The sequence below is a fragment of the Trichoplusia ni genome, chromosome 6, assembly GCF_003590095.1.
Source record: "Trichoplusia ni isolate ovarian cell line Hi5 chromosome 6, tn1, whole genome shotgun sequence".
NCBI classification, from domain to species: Eukaryota; Metazoa; Arthropoda; class Insecta; order Lepidoptera; family Noctuidae; genus Trichoplusia; species Trichoplusia ni.
The window spans coordinates 3,420,490-3,444,519 of record NC_039483.1 but is presented as its reverse complement, the minus strand read 5'-3'; the positions used below and the strand labels follow the sequence as shown (position 1 = coordinate 3,444,519).

The 24,030-nt window shown below is 34.7% G+C and overlaps 2 protein-coding genes and 2 non-coding genes across 4 annotated transcripts; 3 read left to right on the top strand and 1 right to left on the bottom strand.

Moving 5' to 3' along the window:
* The first annotated feature begins 1,117 nt into the window (after window positions 1–1,117).
* On the top strand, window positions 1,118–9,663 carry LOC113494822 (facilitated trehalose transporter Tret1-like). The gene is made up of 8 exons (XM_026873308.1): window positions 1,118–1,286; window positions 2,660–2,815; window positions 4,637–4,835; window positions 6,353–6,543; window positions 6,903–7,161; window positions 7,554–7,683; window positions 7,928–8,039; window positions 8,784–9,663. Exons 1-8 carry the CDS (start codon window positions 1,244–1,246, stop codon window positions 9,050–9,052), a joined length of 1,359 nt encoding a protein of 452 aa, XP_026729109.1. The 5' UTR covers window positions 1,118–1,243; the 3' UTR covers window positions 9,053–9,663.
* LOC113495501 lies at window positions 4,449–4,567 on the top strand. Its single transcript, XR_003400726.1, has one exon. It is a non-coding gene; the product is annotated as a 5S ribosomal RNA (ribosomal RNA).
* On the bottom strand, window positions 5,192–5,384 carry LOC113495502. Its single transcript, XR_003400727.1, has one exon. It is a non-coding gene; the product is annotated as a U2 spliceosomal RNA (small nuclear RNA).
* A 6,250-nt stretch (window positions 9,664–15,913) lies between the features above and the next one.
* Window positions 15,914–24,022, top strand: LOC113494820 (facilitated trehalose transporter Tret1-like). Its single transcript, XM_026873306.1, has 7 exons — window positions 15,914–16,017; window positions 19,479–19,634; window positions 20,306–20,511; window positions 21,127–21,313; window positions 21,530–21,912; window positions 22,576–22,684; window positions 23,094–24,022. The coding sequence occupies exons 1-7, from the start codon at window positions 15,963–15,965 to the stop codon at window positions 23,402–23,404; spliced, it is 1,407 nt and encodes a 468-aa protein (XP_026729107.1). The 5' UTR covers window positions 15,914–15,962; the 3' UTR covers window positions 23,405–24,022.
* The last annotated feature ends 8 nt before the right edge of the window (window positions 24,023–24,030 follow it).

Sequence of the window (24,030 nt, the reverse complement as noted above, 5' to 3'; positions counted from 1 at the left end):
TAACTGAAAAGAACATACAGAAAAATAATAATGTTTGCGTATGCTTTATATCCAAATAAATGTCTACCCGCAATAGGAGATTATCTTTTGAATCTCAAAACTTATTCAAAAAATAATAAGGACAATGTTCCACTCATTTTGATTGTATAATTTATTTGAATGTGACTTTAACGGTAAATTGAATTGTTGCAAACATTATGTCAGGAGTTTAAAATTATTTTAATTGATACCTTTATTATTTACAAAATAACTTAACATACAGAAATCGCAATAAAGCAAACTGTACTCGAAAAACGGTTGTATTTGTCTTGTAATGCAAATTAATGCTATTTATACATAATTTTATTATTGAGTTTAACACTGTTATGCTGACTTGGTCATTTGGACACAAGTGAACAGATTTCAACAATTTATTTTATAAAAAAAAAAACAAATTGTTTTATTTCAATATTTATAAATCATGTCTCGTTATTTTATAACGAAATGTTATTATTTTATTGAAATTTATACTCGTTTTGACTAAGTTTATTATTACAAATTGCCGATACGTAGAGCAGCGCCTTTCCACATCTATTCCACTCCCACCTATGTAGGTGCACAGATACAGACACGCACATAACATTCTTACCTTCATGCATTCATACATTTCCATACTTGTACATACATTCACACACATACAAACACATTTCTACATACATATTTCTTAAAAGTAGTCTTCAGTCTTTTAGACCAAACTCACACAACATTGTGTTAAGAATATTAGTTGGCAGTAATATCACAGACTGTGGGTTTTTGCTCAATCAACTTGAAATTAATACTTACGTGTGTTTTACTGTCAAAACTCAACAAAATATGCAAAAGCAGGTTCTCTTTGAGTTGGTTAAAAATGTAAGGAAGTTAGTAAGTTGGCGTCTGCGTTACAATAAACACTTAAACTTGGGCATGATGCTAATTCAGTTAAAAAAGTTATCAACGCTTTAATTAAACAAAATAAACGAATAAATTGTGATATTAAGCTGAATAAAATAAATAAATAAATAATTAAACTGTTCTTCGTAAATAAATAAGAAAATATTTATTGCGCAATATTTCTTCAATAATAATTATTAAGCAGAAATTAATTGTGTATTACAAAAATAAGTGTTGAGTTTCCGAAGTTTATTTTCGTTATGAAAGTTAACAAGTGTTTAATAAATGGTGGCTTTATGTGATTTATTATCTACAGTGAGATAAATAATTAAGGATGCACGCATACGTTAAAGCACAGATTTTAATTGTGGCATGTGGTAAGTTATTATTTTTTCCTATACATAGTTTTTTGTAGTTGTTATTTTAGATATGTACTTATAATATTTGTTTTGTTTCTTTTGTGAGCACTAAAATATAACCAGATCAAGTTAATAATGTTCCTACGAACAACGAACGAAGTATGGTTCAACTAATTTAACGATCTTTGGTTTTTGTTGGTATCAATTCATTTTCCCACGTTTTGTACACTCGAAATATAAAAAGTGCTGGACCGATTTTGCATAAAATTGAATGGAGTGATATTTAAAAACGTGGGTATTTAGATTTTTTTATTCCTACATAACGTATTTATGACGAAAAGTCAACAAAGTATCATAACGGTATTGTTTTCCAGATAAGATAATTCCAAATGTAGGGTATTTTCAAAAGAATCTGAGATAATGTTTACAACTTAATTCATCATCGGCCTAGCCTTTTCCCAACTATGTTGGGGTCGGCTACCAGTCTCACCGGTTTCAGCTAAGTACCAGTGTTTTACAAGGAGCGACTGCCTATCTGACCTTCTCAACCCAGTTACCTGGGCAATATGGTACCCCTCGGTTAGACTGGTTGTCAGACTTTACACCTTAATTATTATGATTAATTATTGGGGAAGCGAATAAGGATGCTGTCCAGTGTCGAATTTTAATGAATTTCCCAATTTGAATATTTTTTTAGCTCAACGTTTTCTTGTATAAAAATTTAAGTTTATTCAAAACATAAAGTTGTGTTATACTCGCTGAGTTTCTTTTATTTATGATAATTTTTATATATATAGATAACTGGTTTTGTTTCGAATGTTTTCCCAGTCCTTAATTTGAATAAATACCAAATAAAAAACTGCTAATGAATAATAATTCATTGATTAACCCGTAATTGTGACATTGGCATTGGCTATAAGCATTAATTAAAGTATTTTGCTTATTTAAAGATATCAAAACAACCTATAAAAAGTAAAAAATAGAAGTTAGAATTTTTTTTTAACAGAAAGATGTTTTCTAATACTATTTCAAAAATGGCCGAATGAGCAAGGTGACAACGGCAATTAGGTACCAATAAATGTCGCAGATTCGAACCCTGATTCAAACTAGGTGTTGTTTTTCATGTGATTCAAATATTAACTAACCTCTCATGACACAATAATTAAAATCCTAATTTCGAAAACTTTTAGAAAGATATTAATATCACACTTATGAAAAACTGGAAAAATTGCTTGTCTTAAATTCCTACACAATATCAACATAATAGTGGTGATTATACTCATAGTAATGCTCAGAGCTATCTAGTTCAAATTTAACAACTCCAAAACTGTCATTGAAATTGAGATTTTAACACCATCACTTAAGGTTAACTCTCAATAACCTGTCACCAGTGAACATAGGCCAGTTTATCGATGGGTACAGCGTGGGCTGGTCAGCTCCCATCATCCCGAAACTTCAGAATGCAACTGAGACGCCTCTGGCAGACGTGGTGACCGACTTCCAGGCTTCATGGATCGGATCACTACTATATGTAGGAGCTATAGTCGGTGAGTAAATTAAGGAATATATTGACATACCTACATAAAAACAGGTAAATGCGAGTCGGATTTATAGCAGTTAAGGATCCGTTTAGATTAAAGAAGAAAGAATTTCCAAAGTAAATTGGTCACCTCTTACATTTATGACCGTGCTTACTGTTGCTTAACCTCGATTTCGATTTGGTTGGCTCAATGTTGTTGTTGTTTTGAACTTAGTCTTAGCTGTCATTCATTTCAGAACTTTACTTATCTGAGTGGGTGCCTATCGTTATTGCGGCTGTTAATACATCCTCCCAATTTTTTCTCTTAATACAAGCATGAACATCAGAAATTGCCCTCACTAGGTTTTAAAGCATAGACTGGCACAGATATGCTAGCCACATGGCAAGTACAAAACATGACAGTGTTAAGAAAATAATTATAACGGTAATCTTCTAATAAATAAAATTTCCATGTCACGATGTTAGTTACCGTACTCCTCCGAAACGGTTTCACCGATTTTTACCAAATTTTATATGAGTATTCAGTAGGTCTGAGAATCGGTTACTATCTATTTTTGATACCCCTAAGTGATGATTCACCCATAATTTTTTTTCTTTAATTTTTGAACTTTTTTTTTTGTTTTTATTTTCTTTATAATGCGGCATTAAAAATACATCCAAATAGAAATAATTTATTAGATAAAATAAAGTTTGCTGGGTCAGCTAGTGTTATATAAAGGTCAATAGATTTGGTTGGTAGGTATAAGTATCTACCAGATATTACAAAGAAATAAAAATCATGCGTAGATATGCAGTGTCGACATATCTGTGTTGCCTTGTGTTACGATTGCCTTGTGTAATTATTATGTTTATTAGGGTGAGAGAACGTTTGAAGTTTAATAAAAAACCAAAATTTGATAAAACGGTTAGTGCCTGGATTTAGTGATTAGCAAATTAACAATAAAAAACAGGATTTTATTTTGTAGGCGTCGAAAAATAGACTTTCATCTTTATCAGTAGCGTTAATCTATTCACCAAATAGTGATAAGGTATTGGAACTAAGCACAGGATGCTTAATAAAAATGATACACCAGTTAGTTTCAGACTCAACTAGTGTCGGGTCATGAGAAATCGTGTAAACAGACTATAAAAAGGTTTATTAAAAATCACGAGTATAATTGTAAGAATTAAAACATGCAATGTTAAATTGTGTATCACCACTAAAATTATCACTATATACATATTTCAATATATATTTTACTAGTTGACCCAGCAAACGTTGCTTTGCCGATTTTTTTTTTAGTTGGATGTAGTATTAATGCCACATTATAAAAAATAAAAACAAACAATTTCGTCCAAAAAATAAAATATTTTTTATTTAGTGTCAGCAACCCTTATCACTTAGGGGTATGAAAAATAGATGTTGTTCTATTCTCAGACCTACAGAATACGCATATAAAATTTGGTAAAAATCGGTTAAGCCGTTTCGGAGGAGTACGGTAACTTACATCGTGACACGGGAATTTTATATATTAGATGAGAGAAGAGATGTAAAATTCAATTCAAATAGCACAAAGAAATGCTTTTGTCTGTATAAAACATTTTGTTCAAACAAATTTACACAACACATTATTACGATCATGTATTTAAATTTACCTGTCGCCAACGTCCATACCACGTTGAATACACCGGTTCTCGTCCGATCACCGAAGTTAAGCAACATCGGGCGCGGTTAGTACTTGGATGGGTGACCGCCTGGGAATACCGCGTGTCGTTGGCTTTTTGTTTTTTTTCCTGTTATATCCCGTTACTTCCCTAATTAACACTAAAAAATCTTTTTTATTTTCAGGTCCATACATCCCAAGTTACCTCTCCAACATTATAGGGAGGAAGCCATGTTTGTTTTTCGGCAGCTTCCTGAACTTAACAGCGTTACTACTGATAATCACCACAAGAAATATTGCCATGGTATTCGCCGTTAGAATTATAAGTGGTCTGGGTATGGGGATGGTGACAGTCAGCAATTTGGTCTACGTGGGGGAGATTGCGTAAGTAATTTGACGTATTAAAATCTTTTTTTCTTACTTTATAGATATTATTATACTCTCCAGAATGAGTATCCTGAATAGATGAAATTTGTTGAAACTACATATAGTGAAATTAGAAAGGGTAATATGACGAGCTTTAAAGTATATTTTTGCCATGCAACTATAAACGTAACGTAATCCCCGAATATGTAACTCAAGGAACTATTCTCCACTACCAGTAAAAAAATCCCCCACATCACAGTCTATTTACTGTCGAGACATAGCATAATTTTTACGATCCATTTTATTCACTTGTGCGCAAGTAAACAAAATGGATTACCCCCGTTCAGCGCCTAGGGGTATTTAATTGAACAGTATTTATGTGGGCCGATCCCGGCGGCACTGCAATGCCGGGCCGACCCGTGACGGGAGTGGAGCGAGCCCCGAACATCCCGTCAGCTTACAAAAATCAGTTTAATATACTGGTCCCTCAGTGAGGGAACTTTCAGATATTAAGCTGAAAAGAACAGATACTACACTTTGATCTTAGCCAAAAGGCCGAGAAGCGATACCGGAGATAAGTCCACCCGGGGTAGTCGTTAAGATGCGGAAAATCTTAACACCGCCATTCAGAAACGTGACGTCACTAGGGCAGCGCCATCTATCTAAAGTCGTAGTAACTAATGCATGCATCGTGGCGCCGCGGCGCGGTTGGTGAACGGTCATGAGAAACTTTTCGCTATCAGAAAGGAATGTACGTGTTCGTCCATATTCATTGTTATCAACGTATCTGAGGTCTAGGAACACAAATTTGAATTATAGACTCCAAAGTGATGTCCAGAGAATCCATTCTCAAATATTGTAGCGGCTGGCTCTTTATGACTAGATAATACAAATAGCTGAAGATATATTGCAGCGCTCATTTTTTTGAGTTTTTTGACATAAGCCAAATAGACTCGATGCGTTGCTTTTTTCCCCTAATTTTGTTGAACATGCTAGCCAAAATACACAAAACAAGCACAAGAATGCATTGTTAGTCACCCTTACCCGTATCGGACCTTTATTTATAAACTGCACGTAGATAAAATCTTTATTTCGAGTATTATTATTGATGCCGCATTTGTTCTGGATCGTAACCAAACAAAATCTGAAATTCTCTTTATAATGTTTTGAGAGTCTTAAGAAAAATGCAAACTAGGGCAAATGCAAAAAAATATAATCTTCAGGAATAATTTAGGGTAGATTAGTCCCAATATTTTGGTTTTATTGAACTTATTTTTGCTCTTCTTTCTTTCTCTTTAATACAATTATGACAATTACAATTTTTTCCAATTTTCTCTCGTCTTAAATGGATTAGCCGGGACTTGTTGCGCGTACAATTTTCATCGTAGTACAAATGTTTGTGTGATACACGAATTCTTATACCGAATATGGATGTCTTTGTGCATGAGATTTGAACGTTCTTAAAATTACCCCACAACTGCACCATTAAATACCTTAGTACGTTTCTCAATACATAAATATATCATGTCTTCCAGATCAACAAACATTCGGGGTATACTCTTAACATCTACATCCATTGTGGGTATCGCCGGGACCCTGGCTGCCTACACCATCGGGCCGTTCGTATCCTACGCAGCTACCGGGTACATAGCCCTGGCGGTCAACCTTGTGCATGTCATAGGGATCTTGTTTATTCCCGAGTCTCCAGTGTATTATGCTATTAAAGGTTTGTACTGAACTTTTAAGTAATGATAGAATAGATATATAATATGGGAATAATCATATTACAACTTATCCTAATGAAGCTCTTTAGGCCAGTGGAAAGTATGTAAAAGAAAAACGAAACCCAGCACTGAAATGTTTGAGTAAAACTGGTAAAATTTATTGAACTAAATTGCTTTAACTTATTTTTAAAATGCATTATCTCACCTGTTTCGTAAGCTTTCAGCTTGACTTCAAAGGAATTTACAAATTATAGAAATGGTAGAGACTAAATATGCACCACAAAATTGACGACCATGAACATTTTCAAATAAATCTTTTACAAACAAGAGTTATGACACCAAAATACTCTAAATATTTCAGGAAAACAAATGGAATCCAAAACCGTCTTGCGTCGTTTAGGCAGAGTTGATGATCTAGACAACGTCTTCGAGTCCGTGCGTGGGACTAACCCCAACGAGGCCACGACTTGGAAGGCCTGGGTCAAGATCTTCACTGTCAAGTCCAACAGGAGGTCTCTCTTCATCACCCTCAGTCTCTGCACCTTGCAGCAGACCAGTGGTGTCGCTGCTGTGCTGTTCTTTGCTACTACGATCTTTCAATTGGCTGGGTCTTCTATCAGGTAATTTTATATCCACTTAATCTGACTAAGTGTAACCGGCACTATTTATGTGAATGTAAATTGGTTTGTGTTTGCAAATACTACCAGCAGTTGTGTTAGTTGTGTACAACCAAAATATAATATCAAAAGCCTTTTTTTACGTATTTTTTCAAAGCCTCTAAGCATATTGTCGGCAAATAAAATACAAATTAAATTTTACCGTCGAAAAAAAATTACAGCAAAAACATACGACGACTTCTAATAAAAGCTACTATGGCAAAGTTGATGACATTTCTATCAGTATGAATTACTGAGGTAAGAAACATAAAAAAAACAACAGACGGTTAAAAATCCAGTAATTCCTAAACTAGACACTGAAAAAATGCAGTGACTAATTGTGATCTACATTTCAGGCCTGACTTAGCAACCATTATAATTGGATCAACTCGTCTGATAGCCAGTTTGATAGCGCCCTTCGTCGTGGAGAGAGCCGGTCGGAGAATACTCCTGCTAACTTCAACTGCCTTCTGTGCTGTTAGCCTGGTAAGTAGCCAAAAAATACTAGCAAATTAAAATTGTAAGTATAGTTATAAGGTGCTCAATTTTTAGGCATTTCCCATTTAGCTAGCAGGCTAAAGTTTTCAGGGTAGCTTTGAACCCGATGACAATGCAATTTACAAATATAAAAACGGCTGGACCGATTTTTATAAAATTTTAATGGAGGGACATTTAAAAACGTGGGTTTTTCTATTAATGTATTAATTATTTTCCTTTGTTTTTGTTACAGTCGATACTCGGTACATACTTCCATTTGGACAAGATACAGAGCCCCATCATCTCCGACATCCGCTGGTTACCGCTGATGGCTTTAATCATGTACTTCTTCTCTTATGAAATAGGTGAGTATTGAAACATCATAATATGCATATACTAGCTGTTGCCCGCGACTTCGTCCTCGTGGGTAGAAGATATAAGTTATGATTTATAAATGCCCTTTTTTTCACATTTGCCATTGTATCTTCGCTCATATTAGTCGCAGCGTGATGGTTTATAGCCTAAAGCCTTCCTCGATGAATGGTCTATTCAACAGAAAAATAATTTTAGTAGTACCTGAGATTAGCGCGTTCAAACAAACAAACAAACAAACTCTTCAGCTTTATATATTAGTATAGAGTATAGATTTGATCGAGTCAAATTGAATCACTAGATTTTGTGCGCTGTCAATGTTACTTTAGTATAACTAATAGGACTAAGCTGTTGCAATGCAAAACCAATAAGACTAGATATTTATTTAATAACGGTACTCATGTATACTCTCTTGACCAAACTGGACTGGTCCTTAATAATGAACCGACTGGCGACCTACACAATTATATTAATAGGCTATCCCGATAAGAAAGCCTAAGTAAACCGTTATTAAATAAAACAAATTAGAATCCGCATCGAACATTATTAGATGACTATTAACTTAAGAAACAGTCCATTGGTTATAGTTTGGGATATACATATTACCATACCGTTCACGTATTAGTAACACCTAGAATCGATAGTTATCTTTGGCATAAAAACTGAATAGAATGAGTCCCTCAAAATTAGCATTCATATGTAAAGTCTCTATTAGGCTATGTTTTTATTAATTCCAGGTTTCGGCACGATGCCCAGCGCTCTCGTCGGCGAAATGTTCAGAGGTAACGCCAGAAGCACGGGGTCAGCGGTTTCCATGACAACGGCGTGGCTGATCGGGTTTGGCGTGGCAACAGGATTCACCTCCATGGTCAACTTCTTCGGCGGTGACGTCACTTTCTGGATCTTCTCCTTCTCCTGCATCGTCGCTTTCCTATTCACTTATAAGTTCGTTCCGGAGACCAAAGGGAAGACTTTGAATGAGATACAAGAGATTTTAGGAAGGTAGAAGAATGTTAGTAGTTTTTAAAAGTTGTATTTTTATGATCTGAGCGTTCTCCTTGCAAAATTCACGTCGTGTGACCCAAAATTGATTTCTTTCCTTAGTCGGAGTTTGTAACTGTGAGGGGCTGTTGTTGGAGTGGTTAGTGAGACTGTTTGTAAAATCAGAGAGCGCTGGTTCGATTCCCACCCTGAACAACATTAATGTAATGAAGAATTGTGTTTTCTATACTATTATTTATTAATTCATTATGTGTGTATGAAAAATGTATATCACTTGTATCGTTACCATAAAGCAAGATATACCTAATTTGGGACTAGATGACCCCTTATTAATGTGAAAAAAAATTATAAATATTTTATGTAGTTACGAATCTAACAAAGACTTTTATCATGAGCTGGGATCTCGTCGTGACGTTTTCGTTCAAAATAAACTAGTATTACATACTTATCAGTCAGTCTCATAACTATACTAGAATTTTGTAATGAAACGTTGTTTAATGATATTGCTATATTATTTTTATCAGAAACTGACACAGGTGATTTTATGTTAATACTTGTTTAGTAGGTAAGATTAATGAATTATCATAGTAATGTATATTAAAGACTTAGTTGGTATACGTTTTTTAATTAATCTTGTTAAAACATATCCTGATTATTCAAGAACCGAGATAAGCCTCGATTTTTTTTTATATGTTTGTTGGTATAGCGGTGATAGCTATCACTGTTCATGAGATTCAGCCTGGTGGGAGGTGGATGGACAGACAGAAGTTCTTCATTACGGAATCCTAAAAATAATAAGAAACAATACGTTACAAAAGTCCACTTCGCATTGTACAATGTGCACATAGTCTTGTGGTACAATTTACTTTCGCTTGGTACTGATATATATTTTGTACAAAATTTTCGTTCATACAAATAATTAATTCTATTTTGTTTAGCCGCTAAACTTTTCTATACTTTTGTAGCTTTTTGTCATTAAAATGTCAGCGAACGAAAGATCTTCAAGGAAACTGGCGCCAAAAGACTCTTATCAAAATATTTAATATCTCGAAATCTAACGGCGTACTGACAATAAAGACTTTCTAATATCAATACAAATTATCTCTCTCCTCACGTAACGCCCTAAAAGTTTATTGAGAATAATACAAGTGATATAGGTTATGTCAATGCCAGCTTCCCTATTCGTCAAATATGATGATGTGAGGTTCAAAATGTTCATGTCTATTCATTTCCATCACAGGAATTTGTTCTTGAAGGTCCTTTCATGGTATTTACATTTTCTCTAACACTAATATCGCTTAAAACATCAAACAGACCGAATGGAAGGTATCCAGTAGAAAACAAGGAAATAAAAAAACTACATGTAAATAACATGTCTTATGATCAAATATAATCTAAAACTGATAGACGGCAGATAATCAACTAATTAGTTAGATTATGAAGCACAGATTCATTTTTAATCTAATGATATATTTAAAGTAATTGTCTAGAGTCTTGCAACACTTAAACATGCTTACAAAGCAAAAACAAATAATTGTTGAGCCAACATTAATATGACTCAAGCATTCTGGCTATCAATATCACACACACACGAAAGAAAATAGCATGATAGATTACACATTGCTAAATCTAATTCATTATATATTAATCTCCGTATTAGACCACGATAATACATTTTAACATTTAGTAACGTGATTCAGGTAGTATCAAACTGATTATGTCTTAAAATAGAGATATACTTGTCGTACTGTTAAATATTGTGATAATAAAAACTTGTGATAAGATAGAGAGCTATCAGTCTATTTCTATAAGCTTGTGGTTGGTCATGGTGGTTTATGGAGTGATAACTCATTATCAGCCTAGCCTTCTCCCAACTATGTTGGGGTCGGCTTCCAGCCTAACATGACTCAGCTAAGTATCAGTGTTTAACAAGGAGCGACTGCCTATCTGACCTCCTCAACCCAGTTGCCTGGGTAACACGATACCCCTTAGTTAAACTGGTTGTCAGACTTTCAAGCTTCTGACTACCTGTAAAGACTGTCAAAGATATAGGTATATGGAGTGATAAGTATAACATGGCATAGCTTAGTGTTTGTGTATTTTCGCAATAACTTAATATAGGTTTGATAAAAATCCGTTTAGTGTCAATTTCAAGCCCTGAAAAAATATAACTGGTTCACGAGATTGAGGCAAAACTGTTTTTGTAGTCCCTGGATATCGAATGCTAGTCATTGCCATAACGGCAATATTGCTCGTTAGTTTTGCCACTCACGAATATGGAGATTCAAAATCGAGAGTCATTTATTTATTCTTTGTTTTTTGTGGACTCCCTGTTGTTAGCTATTAAGGCTTCCGTAGGCCTTTGACGTGACCTACACATCGTCGCGAGAATTTCTTTCACACCTTTAATTTCTACTAATACAATTCCTATTATTACTTTGGGACATCACACATGAACTTACAAAGACAAAGGGATTTCGGGATTTTACACTACGACCTTTGACGAGGCAGTTCTTTTATCATATCACTAGGGTAAACAGCTTCTTAAATAACTTATCTTTTTACCTTCAATTAGCATTCTTGCGGGAGAAGCCTCATGGATCCCGCTCCCTCTGGGGAGAGAACGGGTAGTTTCAGACTCTTACTGACTAAATCTGAACTGCCGTGCTACGTCATCCTCGTTCTTATGTCGGTGTATGTCAATGCTCTTGGACAATTGAACAACACCCCAATACTCACACCGGTCCTCGCTTCCATAGTAGCTGTGTAGACTAGATGAATTGGCAATGTGGCTCGCGATATCTTATCAGAACTTACAATTTCGTCCATACCTACTCTGATATTTCTCAGCCATGATTATCATCGTTTCTTTATCAAAAGCTAACTGAAAGTGACGATCAATTCTCTTGATTAATATACAAAAAAATTACGATGATCACGGATCAGATACGGTACCTATTAAAGATTTTTTTAATCATGCTGTGACGTAAGTTTAAGTAGCATAGTACCATCTCTGAACGTACTATAAGCAAAAAGTTGATATCAACTCGCCTGACCAACAATGAAAAGTCATTGCACTACAAAGATAAATAAAATGAACTGTCTATTTTTGCGTCATACAGATTTCTAATGTAATTAAAAGTAAAATATGGTATGTGTAATATAAATGGATAATTGAAATAATTTCTTTCATTAATATTAAGATGAATTATAGTTTAAATTGAAAATAGTTATTTTAAGGTTAATTTTATTGAAATATTATTTGTGAAAGCTGTGCTACTTTTAATTCTTAAAAGGTAAACAATGACAATACTTCTTTTTCAGCATTAACAACAGTCATCATTTTTCAATTTGATTTGATTACAGAAGACAAAAAAAAATCCGATTTCATACATCATTTATAAACGGATACGACAACGAGTTTTATAGATTAAGACAGTAGAAATTACTCAGTCACGGTATTAATTATTGATAGGTTGTTTCAAAATATCTTAATCTTAATGATCGTCGAGGAAAATCCTGAAATTTCGAGTAATAATTGGATTTTTTTGGTTTGTTCTTTATATCCTTATTGGGCTGGCCCGCGTTCAACTGTTAGTATATATATGTGTACTAAGATACACTTACTACATACATATTATATTAAAATAAATACCGGAAAAGAAATGTTGCTTTATAAATTTTTTGAAACAGGCGAATGATGGAGTCTTTCATGATCTGACCTTAAAACAACGAGATGTTTGTGTGTAACTGTCACAACGATGATACGTGCTAGCTAATGTCCGATGATGATAAATCCAAGATGGCCGCCATCACAAAATGGCGGATAGCATGATTTAATTACAGCTTCCAAAATATGGTTATCAAACACAAGAGTAGGTGGATGATCTAGCGTGACGTAGGTGTATTTAATTTATATTTTTAAAGAATGTCAATAATGTCCTCTCAATTTTTTTACTTTTATCAAATCTGACTTGGCAATATTTGATAGTAATACCAGCCTTTATACGTCCCGCTGCTGGGCTCTTATCGTATGTATAGAGACGGTTTTAAGCATTGATCACCACGCTCACTGCAAGTTAGCGATGTCAGATTCAGATATTTAATAACCAGGTTTCACGATATCTTTCTTCACCGTTTGTTGGTGGAGAAAAATTAAGAAAGTACAAATCTTTGAAAAGTCAAACTCGTACTTAGCCTGCTATGAGATCAAACCAGCAACTATTTATTCTTATTAAATTAAATACAGATATTTTTATTATGATACCAGTTTTCACAATACATGAAAGTTATCATAATTACTGATTACAGGAGGCAAGAATCCAGTAACCTGTAAATCCTGTAATACTGTTTAAGATTATATTTGGAATGTCTTTCTTATTTCAAGATACTGTTAATTGAAGTTTTAACAGTTTTTTAATAAATACCTATTTTTTAATCATGAACGTGTTCTAGTCATTGGATACATGACCAATGACTAGAACACGTTTTGTAAGACGACTAAAAAATCACGGTGTAGAGTATAGATTTAGAGAAAACTTGGTACACAAGTAGTTTATAGCCTGTATTAGCGCATATGGTAGTTTTTGGTTGGACCATTTTCTTTTTGTAGCGGGCGGGCCCGCGGGAAACAGTTAGAAGTACATACTTCGCACTTGGAGATAGCTATCATTCTTTATTTACTTAGTAGACCCCTCGTGAAAAGCTAGGGTGTATACGGAACAAGGTAGGTAAATTGACATAGGTGGCTTAGGGATCATAGTCCTCATAGTGCGTCTATTAGCTCATAACTATTTGGGACATTTTGAAATGCAATTTAATTTGGCAATAATATTAAAAAAAAAATTCACCATTAAGGTCTTATTGATAAAATTTTGTTGATCCTTGTAAAGAAACCCTGTTGAATGAAATTTTTTTAACGTACCATTTGCGGGATAGAGTCCCAGAGTTCGAGTTTCAAGTTATAAATAAATAAATGCGGACAACATCACATACATTGTTCTGAACCCAAAGTAAGTCGCTAAAGCACTTGTGTTAGGGAATTCAGACACAATGAAGAACCACAAACACCCAGACCCGAGACAATGTAGAAATGTGAATTTTTACATTGACCCGACCGGGGATCGAACCCGGGACCTCAGAGCTAGCGACACGTTGAAACCGGCGTGTACGCCACGCGACCACGGAGGTCGTCGTTCGATCCCCGCGTAGGACAAGCATTTGCGTGACCCACGAATGCTTGTTCCGAGTCTGGGTGTGTTGTGCACGTGATTTGTATGTTTGTTAAATCCTCCGCGACACAAGGTTTAAATTGCTTGGAATGGAAATGTGACTGAGAAGTAGACAGGATGCTGAGATCAGCTGGTTACCACTGATCAAAGGCAATTTGAAATCTTCTTATATATAAATTAATTATTCTTATCTGATCACATTGCACCTGTATACCTAAACCGTAATGATTTAAATAAGAATTTTTTTTCTTATCTCCCATATTATCTTATTCAATAACTTTTACAATATTGTGCAATCGCGTGCAACGAGTTAATTATGGCAACACTGGTGTACGGTGTTGCCAGATATTTAGGAAAAAAATATTTTGTTGATTAAAAAAATGTATAAGTTTTTATTTACCAAAATTTTATTTGAATAATCGTTTTGAATTAAAAAATATCAATAATAAACAATTCATGTTTTGATGGAATTTTGAAACATGTGAACAACACATGTGTTCAACTCTTTTAAGGGTAAAGAGATTTTTGCCACAGGCTTTTAGCAAAACACATGTAATATATTATGTTTCTGAGCTAATTGAAAAGACCTTATTTTGTACGAAAATCATTTAACAATTCACCTGAATCTATTAAATAGAATATAATACTCTTATTGACACTTCGCGTTTCCCAAAAGCATGCTTCACTTTGCAAAAAGGATCAGCATTGCCATCCAACGTGGCAATGTTGCCAGCTTCGTGGAAACAATATTCTACTCCTCCACTTTCGTGATTCTGGGGTACACGGAACTTAAGAGATTTTTTTATATTTTTTGATTATCATTGCTGATCAAGGAGTTGCCATGACCGGTAATTAGCGGTAGTGACCTCTTTTATGCAGCCCTGGTACGATTTACGGTCCAGGACGAGAGGAAGTGCAAAGCGCACGCTTCCTTCTGCAAAGCAGTCACGTTGGGAATTACAGCGGGTAAACATGCGATCAACTCAAAGAGATGACAGCAAGCTCTGTGGATGATCCACAGTTAGAGCTAGTATTAGGGCTGATTCAGGACAGTGGGATTGTCTGAAATAGTAACCGCGGCCCTGATACACAAAGGGCAAAGAAACAAAAATAGGTGCGTTTTAGTCAGTAGAAGTCCGACACTCGATTGACACTCAATGAAACCCATAGCGGGAGGAGAAATTAAATGATTGATGATAATGATGATCAAACAAATAAAAGCAATAAATAAAAAAGGACTTGCGTTGATAATTAGTAAGTGTGGTTACTGCTGTATAAAAAAAAAAAATTTACACACTTTCAGCCAACGTGGTCGAATTATTAGTGGTGAAAAGATTGTCAACATAGATAAAGCTACATTTTTAAATATAAGTATTAACTCGCCTATTTTTGGAAACAGGTTTTTCGATAAAGCTAAAATGTGTGATAATATTGCCTAATAATGGTCAATAATAATCGCATCTCATCTTCGTAAAAGAATCGATTTGTTTTGGTTTACATTGATTATTTTAATCTTATCTTTTAACAGCGTAATCTGGAATACGATTAATCTAATACATATATTTGTCTCATCAATCGCTTGTTGGTCACTGTGACTAAATTTGTTCAAACTGGACAAAGCCTTATTTTTGAGGCTCCCGAATTAATTATAATTTATAATAATTTCAGTAGTGTAGTGTCAAAATGTTGAAACTTTTCGAGAATCCGTTAGTCCGACAGTATTTAATTGTTTTTTCAGGTAATATTTTATTTTTTACTGTTTCTGTATAGTTTATAAATACTTAAAATGTTTTTTTTTCTATTTCTGTTTCATTTAACCAGAAATAAAAAAAAAACATGTTTAATAATGTTTAATATCTAAAACTGATCCTTAATTATTTTAATATTTTTAAAGTTAGTTAGGTGAATAAAAAATATAACAAAAACAAAATATATTATTTTAGTGCAAAAAAATACAAACCGTTAAAATAATTATTTACCTTCAACCAATGTAAAATTACAGCATACATCCCATAATAAGCTATAATACATGTCATAATCTCATTACAAAAATAAATGAAAGAAAAATGAACAATTCTGGTTAAGTATAAATAGAGCTTTATAAAAAAAAAATATTCATAGTGTGAAGACGACCTTGGTGACTCTGGCTTCATTGAAAAACTCCTAAAATAAATAAAATCATAATCACTCAATAATACCAACTTTCTTAATATAAACAATAGAGTCTCTAATTACGCGGTTTCATAACATATTTCTAATGATTTAGAACTGCATAAAACACTAAGTTATTGTCATCTCAATTATAAATATGTAAAACACATAGACAGAATTGGGTGAGAATTAACAAAACTAATAATTGTAAACACAAAAATAAGTTACAATTATTTACGAGAAAATGATTAGAAAAATAAAAATAGATGAGGACATAAATGAGCCGTAAAAAGCTTTTGTACCATAATAGTGTGAAGTGTAGAATAGAAAATTATGTATAAGTATATAATAGTATATAATTTAAAATATTATATTATATTTCTAAAAATAGGCATCGTCTCAAGTAGAAAACGATCCTACATATAGTTCGCAAGGTTTTGGTTAAATAACTCAATAATTTTGGTTAAGATGTCTCTATAAATGTGGGCTTTCGACATCAGCCCTTCTAGATTTATAGGGACATTTTTTAACACAATTACACCTTAATAGCATTTATTTAATCATTATCTTAAAAAAAAAAAAAAAAAAATAGGAAACCCTCGATTGTGATAAAGTGTCAAGTTAATAGAATGTACACTTGAGCGTTGTTGCTTGGCACTAAGCTTCAGGTACATAATAATATGTTATTTCGAAATTTGAAATAGTTTTTCCTTACTATATAGTACTGACGACTGGGTTTAAAAATAAGAAATCTAGTAAGTGTCTCTGTTAGAAAATGAAAACAAATATTATTTGAAAAAATGAACTATTTTAAGTCTACGAGAGTGGGCTTGTAACGAAACCATTTCGTAAAACTTATTCACAATCGTGACATTCGACATTCGTAAGTTCAATAATTTAGCCGTTTAAAGTAGGTAAAATCGCTCCCAAAGAAGTCGGTTACAAACATACAAAGATAAAGGTGAAGCTAATAAAATCCGTGCCAAAATACGTATTTATTCATTACAAGTCATTAAACTACATGATAGACACTGAAAAAAAATATTATCAACATCCCTATTCTTTCTCCATTTGTCAATGATGTTTTAGGGCGGTAAAAGGTAAGTGTAAACAACTTAAAAACCTCTTTTTCTAACCTTACCCCACATTTTGTGACCCTCTCTCTATAGGGGGGGGGATATATTACCCACTCTTTTTGCTCTTGAAGATAGACGCGTTAAGCTTAGTTCTGTTTCATGCGTAGATTTTGCCTTATCTTACAACCTCGCGTATTAATCCGTTCGCAGAAATGCAAGGCAGTATTGCAAAACACGATCTTAGTTTCGGTATATACGTTCATTTGGTGTGCTCATCGAAACATTCCTTATCAAATAAATTTAGAGTCATTCAATATTGACAGAATATACGTAACAGATAATTGCTATTTGATTGCATATGATAAAAAAAAAGATTTTTCCTCTTGCTATCACCTAAAGCGCCTATTTAATTGTGCACAGTAATTATTATTGTCCATTAATCTATGTAAATTACTTTTTTATAGTTCACATCTCACTACTTGGAACTAAACTAATCTATGTATGATATCAGCAAAATTATATAATTATTTACTACTACGCAATACGAGTTGATCGATCACAAATACACAGCCACACTTGATACGGTCGGTTCATGGATGGGTGGCCATGGGTGGTACCCAGGTAACTGGGTTAAGGAGGTCAGATAAGGAGTCGCTCCTTGTAAAGCACTGGTACTCAGCTGTATCCGGTTAGACTGGAAGCCGACCCCAAAATTGTTGGGAAAACACTAGGATGGTGATGGGCCAATATCAGTCAACCTATAAAATACTCAGGGTGTCTACGCAGTGTAAAAATGTTACGAATAATATGATTATTCATCTATTGGATAATTACTAATGTTTTAAAGAATTCAATCCTTGTGCCACGGGGGTATCACAACCAGTGCCGTATTATCCATAAGGCACTTTAGGCCAGTGCCTAGGGGCCCACTATGACCAGGGGCCCACAACCAAAGAGTAGGCATCTAAAAAAAAGCTCGATAACCAAGGGGGCCCCACTCCTTTGTGCCTGGGCCCCTGGATCCGGCCCGGTGACCAGGGGCCCAGCACTCACGATTAAAAAAAACGACGCACGGTATGAAAAAGGGGGGCCTGAAACGAACTGTGCCTAGCGGCCCCGAGAGTGCTTGTCCTACGCTATTATTGAATCCACGACACTTCACGAAACACGCTCTTTTTGTCGTGTTGACCTCAACCAGAATTCTAATTTGGGTTTCTAGATTCAGAAAGAGAATTTAATTTATTTTCGCTTACATAATTCAATAACAGTACAATAAAAAGATTATTAGAAAGATAAACTAAATCTCTTACGTTAAAATGAACGTTGATTGAGATAAAAAAAGCTGAAAACAATTAAAATGAATGCCTCTCAATCTGATAATTACTTATTACAAAACCATTACACAATAGTTGCACAATATTTCGTAATATATTTGTAAAATTTAAGGAAATACATATAATTAATATCTAATCTGTTATGTCAATATTTAGCGGTCCGTACGCCAAAAAAAGGTTAAAATTGAATCCTATTTTTAATGTCTTACTGTCTATCCATCTATCTGGTTGTCCACCCGCTTGTCACCAGGCTGTATCCAATGAACCATGATAGTAAAGTTAAACATTTCACAGATGATGCATTTCTGTTGCCGTTATAAAAATCAAGGTTAAGGTTAACAGTTGGTACGGTCATAAATTCGATGGGTGATTCATGGGGTTTGTTTATAATAATCCTATTTGCAAGGGACTCCTAGCGTTTCAAGTCTAACTAGAAAGTAAGCTGATAATGCTGACATTAAGAATTAAAAAAAAAACCTGCCCGACAAACAAAACCGCATCTAAATCGGTTCACCCGTTTAAGAGCTACGACGAAACACACATCAGTCAAACTTACAAACAACCTAATTTTTGCTAATTTCTTTATTTGATTTTTATCTTTTTGCGTCAGATGTTAAGAACCATTCTTTCAATTCCAGTTAACATGAACCTGCTCGCGACGGGGCTCCATTTGGGATGGACGTCACCAGTCCTCGTCTACCTCGCTGATGAAGAGCAGTCCGTTCTACCAGAACCCCTCTCAGACAGCGATGGTTCCTGGGTAGCTTCCGTCGGATTATTAAGCTCTATATTTAGTAAGTAGCAAAGTGACACACTTATTCTCCGGTAGACGTATGAAACAAGTTGATACAAATATTTTCTATTTTCAAAACTACACACAGGTCTTGGTGTGATTCGAATGATGAGGGTTCAATTTTGATTGACACAAAGGAACTCACAAATATGTACCCACTAAAAATCACGTTCGTACCCAAAAGTAAAAATGGAACCGTTGCGCGTTGTAGCTAGTTCTGTGCCCGGCTCAGCATTAAATATAGAAAAATAAATATCCAGGTTGAGCAATGGGCCGTAGGGTCATAATTTGAGCCAGCCAGAGTCGCGCAGAGTATGCGCGAGCGATCCCGTGACTCTGGCTAAAGCAGTAGAAGGGGCCCGGAGTGTTTTTAGTCGGTGGAAGTCCGACATATCCCCACGCCGTGCCCTCGACGTGAGTTGAAGACATTAGCGTTTCACCCCGGAAAAAAGGGTCATAATTTGAGGGCTAACCAATTTTTGTTGCAAAATTGATTTTATTTACCCTACCTATTTGTACGCCCTCAGTTCGACTCGCACTTTGCCGGTGTTATATTAAGACTGTTGTTTATCACCAACACATAGATTACATTATCCCCATTGGAGCATTGACAAAATACAATACAAGCAAAAAAATATAAGTACTTATGCTCATAACAATCTTCTTTTTCAGCGAATCTCTTTATTATTGCACCTATGGTGGATTTACTTGGGAGAAAGTACAGTATAATCGTGTTGTCTCTACCGAAGCTGGCTGGAGGCTTTCTCTACCTATTCGCCAATCAAGTCTGGATGTTGTTCGCTGGCAGGCTCGTGGTAACCGCTGGGGATGCAGCTATGTTCTCTATTATACCTGTGTATGCAGCTGAAGTTGCCAGTGTAAGTTTCATTTAGAGACCACATTAAATAATGAATCAATGAGGTATAGAAGAGTAGAAAATAATGTGGAGACTTTTTCTGTGATCTATAGTAGCTTATTTATTGAATAATGGTTTATGCGCGCGTATTTATCTAGCTAACCCCACTAATTTTCGTGATGCCTGAGTATACCATTATTAAATAAGTTATTATGAATACTTTTTACGAAAGTTAATAAAATTACGAATCCTCACTGGTTTGGTAATCTCGAAAAGCCGCTAAGTATATACTCTTAACAGTAAAGCACAATGTAAATGCCATATTTAGTAATCTAAATGTAAAAAGTAAAATATCTAATGACCTGACTGATTCTAACTACGGCGACTAGTGTGGACAGAGTCAGCTGTGCTTGACATTTGCATTTGGTTCTTCGCAAGCGTGTGCGCATAAACAGGTGCATGCCTTTATTTTTATAACCCGAATGCGCAGCAATCGAGAGATTAGACTCTGCACTTGATCTGTGTAAGTTCGAGTCTGGTTTTTTGTCTTCAGAAACAAGCAAACTCTCGAGATATCTAGGGTCCTTTGACTTGACGTCAAAATGTCACCTATCACTATCAGAGCTTTTCTTTTCAGACCCAAATCCGTGGCAGCATAGGGACTATTCTCCACTTCATGTGCTCCCTCGGTGTCGTGATGATGCTGTCAGCCGGACCCTTCCTCTCATACGTCAATATTAACATCATGATGATCACCGTTACTGCTGCCGCCATTGCACCTTTATTCTTCTTGCCTGAGAGTCCATACTTCTTATACGCGAAAGGTAATTTTTTTTTCTCTAGCCCACTGCTGGGCAAAGGCCTCCCCCAAATACTTTCATGAAATATAGTTTTGAGTTAAACTCCTATTGAATGTTATTCAAATATAGCAGCATTACTTGTGTACTTTCCAAATGTACGAAGTTTTTCTTATTCAATTAATAGGAATCGAATAAATAATATCAAGACAAGTTAAGTTAATAATAAGTTTTACATTTCAGGCAAGAAAGAAGAATCTAGAAAGGTACTAATATTCTTACGAGGTTCAGAAGAAGCGGCAAACGAGGACATTCAAGAATATGAAAGAGCAGCAGAGAAAGGAGAAGAGAAGAAAATTGACATTATTAAGAACAAAAATTTCCAGAAATCTCTAATCCTTGCTCTATTCTTATCATTTGCAAACATGCTGGTTGGTTTCAACGCCGTCCAGTTTTACCTGCAAACGATTTTGGCATCTACCGACACGTCTTTAAGGGATGAATTTGGATCAATCATCGTTGGTGTGATTCAACTAGCTGGCAGCATCTTCACTTCATTGATAAGCGACCGATTTGGAAGGAAACCTATTTTTATTGTTACTAGTGTTGGAATGTCGTTGGGATTGGTAAGTCATTAAAAAAAAAATGATAATTTTAAAAGGAATCGCGAAGTACATTTTCTTAAAAGTGATATTCTCAGTAGTTAGAGTTGATTAAACAATAGGCAAAAATGCTATAAGACCAACTGCTATTCTATATCTGTACTGATAAGAGTGATAAACGAACATGCTTTTCATCGGAATCAATATCAGAATAATATATCTAGCTACTAATTGAATCAACATATTCGCAACACTTCCGCCTCATCAGAATGCCTTCCAATCTCTTTAACATTTGTGGAACACAGACGCCGCTCGAACTAGTGTGTTTTTACGCTCATTTTTTCTTTAAATAATATAACGCCTCCATACACATTAAAGATTTTTTTCCTTTGGTCGCAGAGGATTTCACAAACATCTTGAATGTTGTTCAAATGTACAAAGAAACTCAAACTCAGAAAAAGTATTGGCGGATCACACAAATGCTTGTCTTACATGGGGATCGAACCCACGACATGCTATATTTGGCTGTCGATGCAGGCACTAACTGCTATGACAGAATTTTAAGTGGTACCACCTCTTGTCATGATTAAATACTCTTTTGGATTACAAAACAGTGAGATCATCCCTAAAAACCCATGATCTCATGATCTTATACAAAAACTGATCTATTTTTATTTCCTTTTCTAGTTTGGCCTGGGATTGTTCTTCTTCCTTACTGAAGGCGGCGCTACATCAAACTTCTTGAACTACTTGCCTCTGATCTCTCTGGTTCTATTTGTCTTCAGTAACAGTTCAGGTAAGAAACCCTTTTGTTATTTTTTATGAACAATACTGGTGTATCCTTTGACAGAGTGAGATGAAAATAGGGTAAGTATATATGAAGCCTTTTTGCCTGTAAAGGGGCCTGAGAGAGACTTTAACGAGACTTAACAAACCCATAAAAAACTCAGGTGCAGTGATTTTCTCACCATGTTTTCAGTCAACACTTTAGCAAGTGAAAAAAATTTAATACGCTGTTGTATTTGATAAGGCTTGATTCGAACCTGCTACCTTCGAATATCCAACACTCATACCTCTTTCACTGCCGACTACAGTTGATAAACACTTTGAAGTTAGGTCAAATCTTAAAATACCTTAAATTATATCATTGAAATAAATACCCAAATTTTAATGTAACCAACATTTAAAATCATTTTCCTTTGCAGGTGTCGGCGCTCTCATCTGGGTAGTACTTTCGGAACTTTTTGATGACAAATCGAGGGGTATGGGAATGTCTGCTTCCTTGCTGGTATCAAACGTGATTGGTTTCTTAACCGTTAGATTCTTCCCCCAAGTGGCCACAGCCATTGGACCTACGATCACGTACTGGATCTTCAGCGTGAACAGCCTTATTTTATGTCTGTTCGTATTCTTCTTTATACCAGAAACTAAAGGCAAGACTTTTGCTGAGATACAAGACTTGATCTCTAACAAGAAAGTTAGTAAGAAGCCTGTAAATGAGAAAGAAGATTGCTGATAGAATAGTTGCCTTTAATAAGGGTTTTTGTATGAAATAATTTATCAAAGTATAAGTGTTTATAAAGATCTTAATATTGCAAATTGTATCGACTTCAAGGGTGATCCGCAAGAGTATACAATGTTTCAACAAAGCAAAAAATAAAATATTTGCTAAAGTGGTCAATTATGCTCTGCTACTAATAGCAATATAATATTAGCTTTTTTTTACTATCATGTTCTGCTGCCTCATCAGTCCTGGCGTTAAAGGAGGAGGAGGAGTCATCCAGGGTCTGGAGTCTCTTGTCCTCCATGGTATATACATAATTTTATTTGGATCACAAAAAAAAATACTCGAAAATACTTTTGCCTGGGTTGTATTTAACCCTGACGCCGGCAGTGTGGATAAAACTATATATATTAATAAAACCTTATGTTTATAATAAGTTTGATATTCTTATAATTATGTGTTTCTCCAATAGTGAGATTAAATAAATTAAGTTATCAATTAATCAATCAGTATAAATTAGATTTTAATCGTGAAGTTGCCATATTTGTTACTATGTTAATAATTCTAGATTAAGTTTTCTTCTAGTTTTAAACGACGGTATTAAATAAATTAAACATTATTAACCAATTACCAGTTTG

Bases quoted from the DNA above. Each gene is read 5' to 3' on its own strand.
- LOC113494822 (XM_026873308.1), top strand. From the start codon at position 1,244: ATGCACGCATACGTTAAAGCACAGATTTTAATTGTGGCATGTG. The intron at 6,544-6,902 runs GTTTGTACTGAA...TAAATATTTCAG, and splicing joins AGTGTATTATGCTATTAAAG to GAAAACAAATGGAATCCAAA. The intron at 7,684-7,927 runs GTAAGTAGCCAA...TTTTTGTTACAG, and splicing joins CCTTCTGTGCTGTTAGCCTG to TCGATACTCGGTACATACTT.
- LOC113494820 (XM_026873306.1), top strand. From the start codon at position 15,963: ATGTTGAAACTTTTCGAGAATCCGTTAGTCCGACAGTATTTAATTGTT. The intron at 19,635-20,305 runs GTAAGTAGCAAA...CTTCTTTTTCAG, and splicing joins ATTATTAAGCTCTATATTTA to CGAATCTCTTTATTATTGCA. The intron at 21,314-21,529 runs GTAATTTTTTTT...TTTACATTTCAG, and splicing joins ATACTTCTTATACGCGAAAG to GCAAGAAAGAAGAATCTAGA.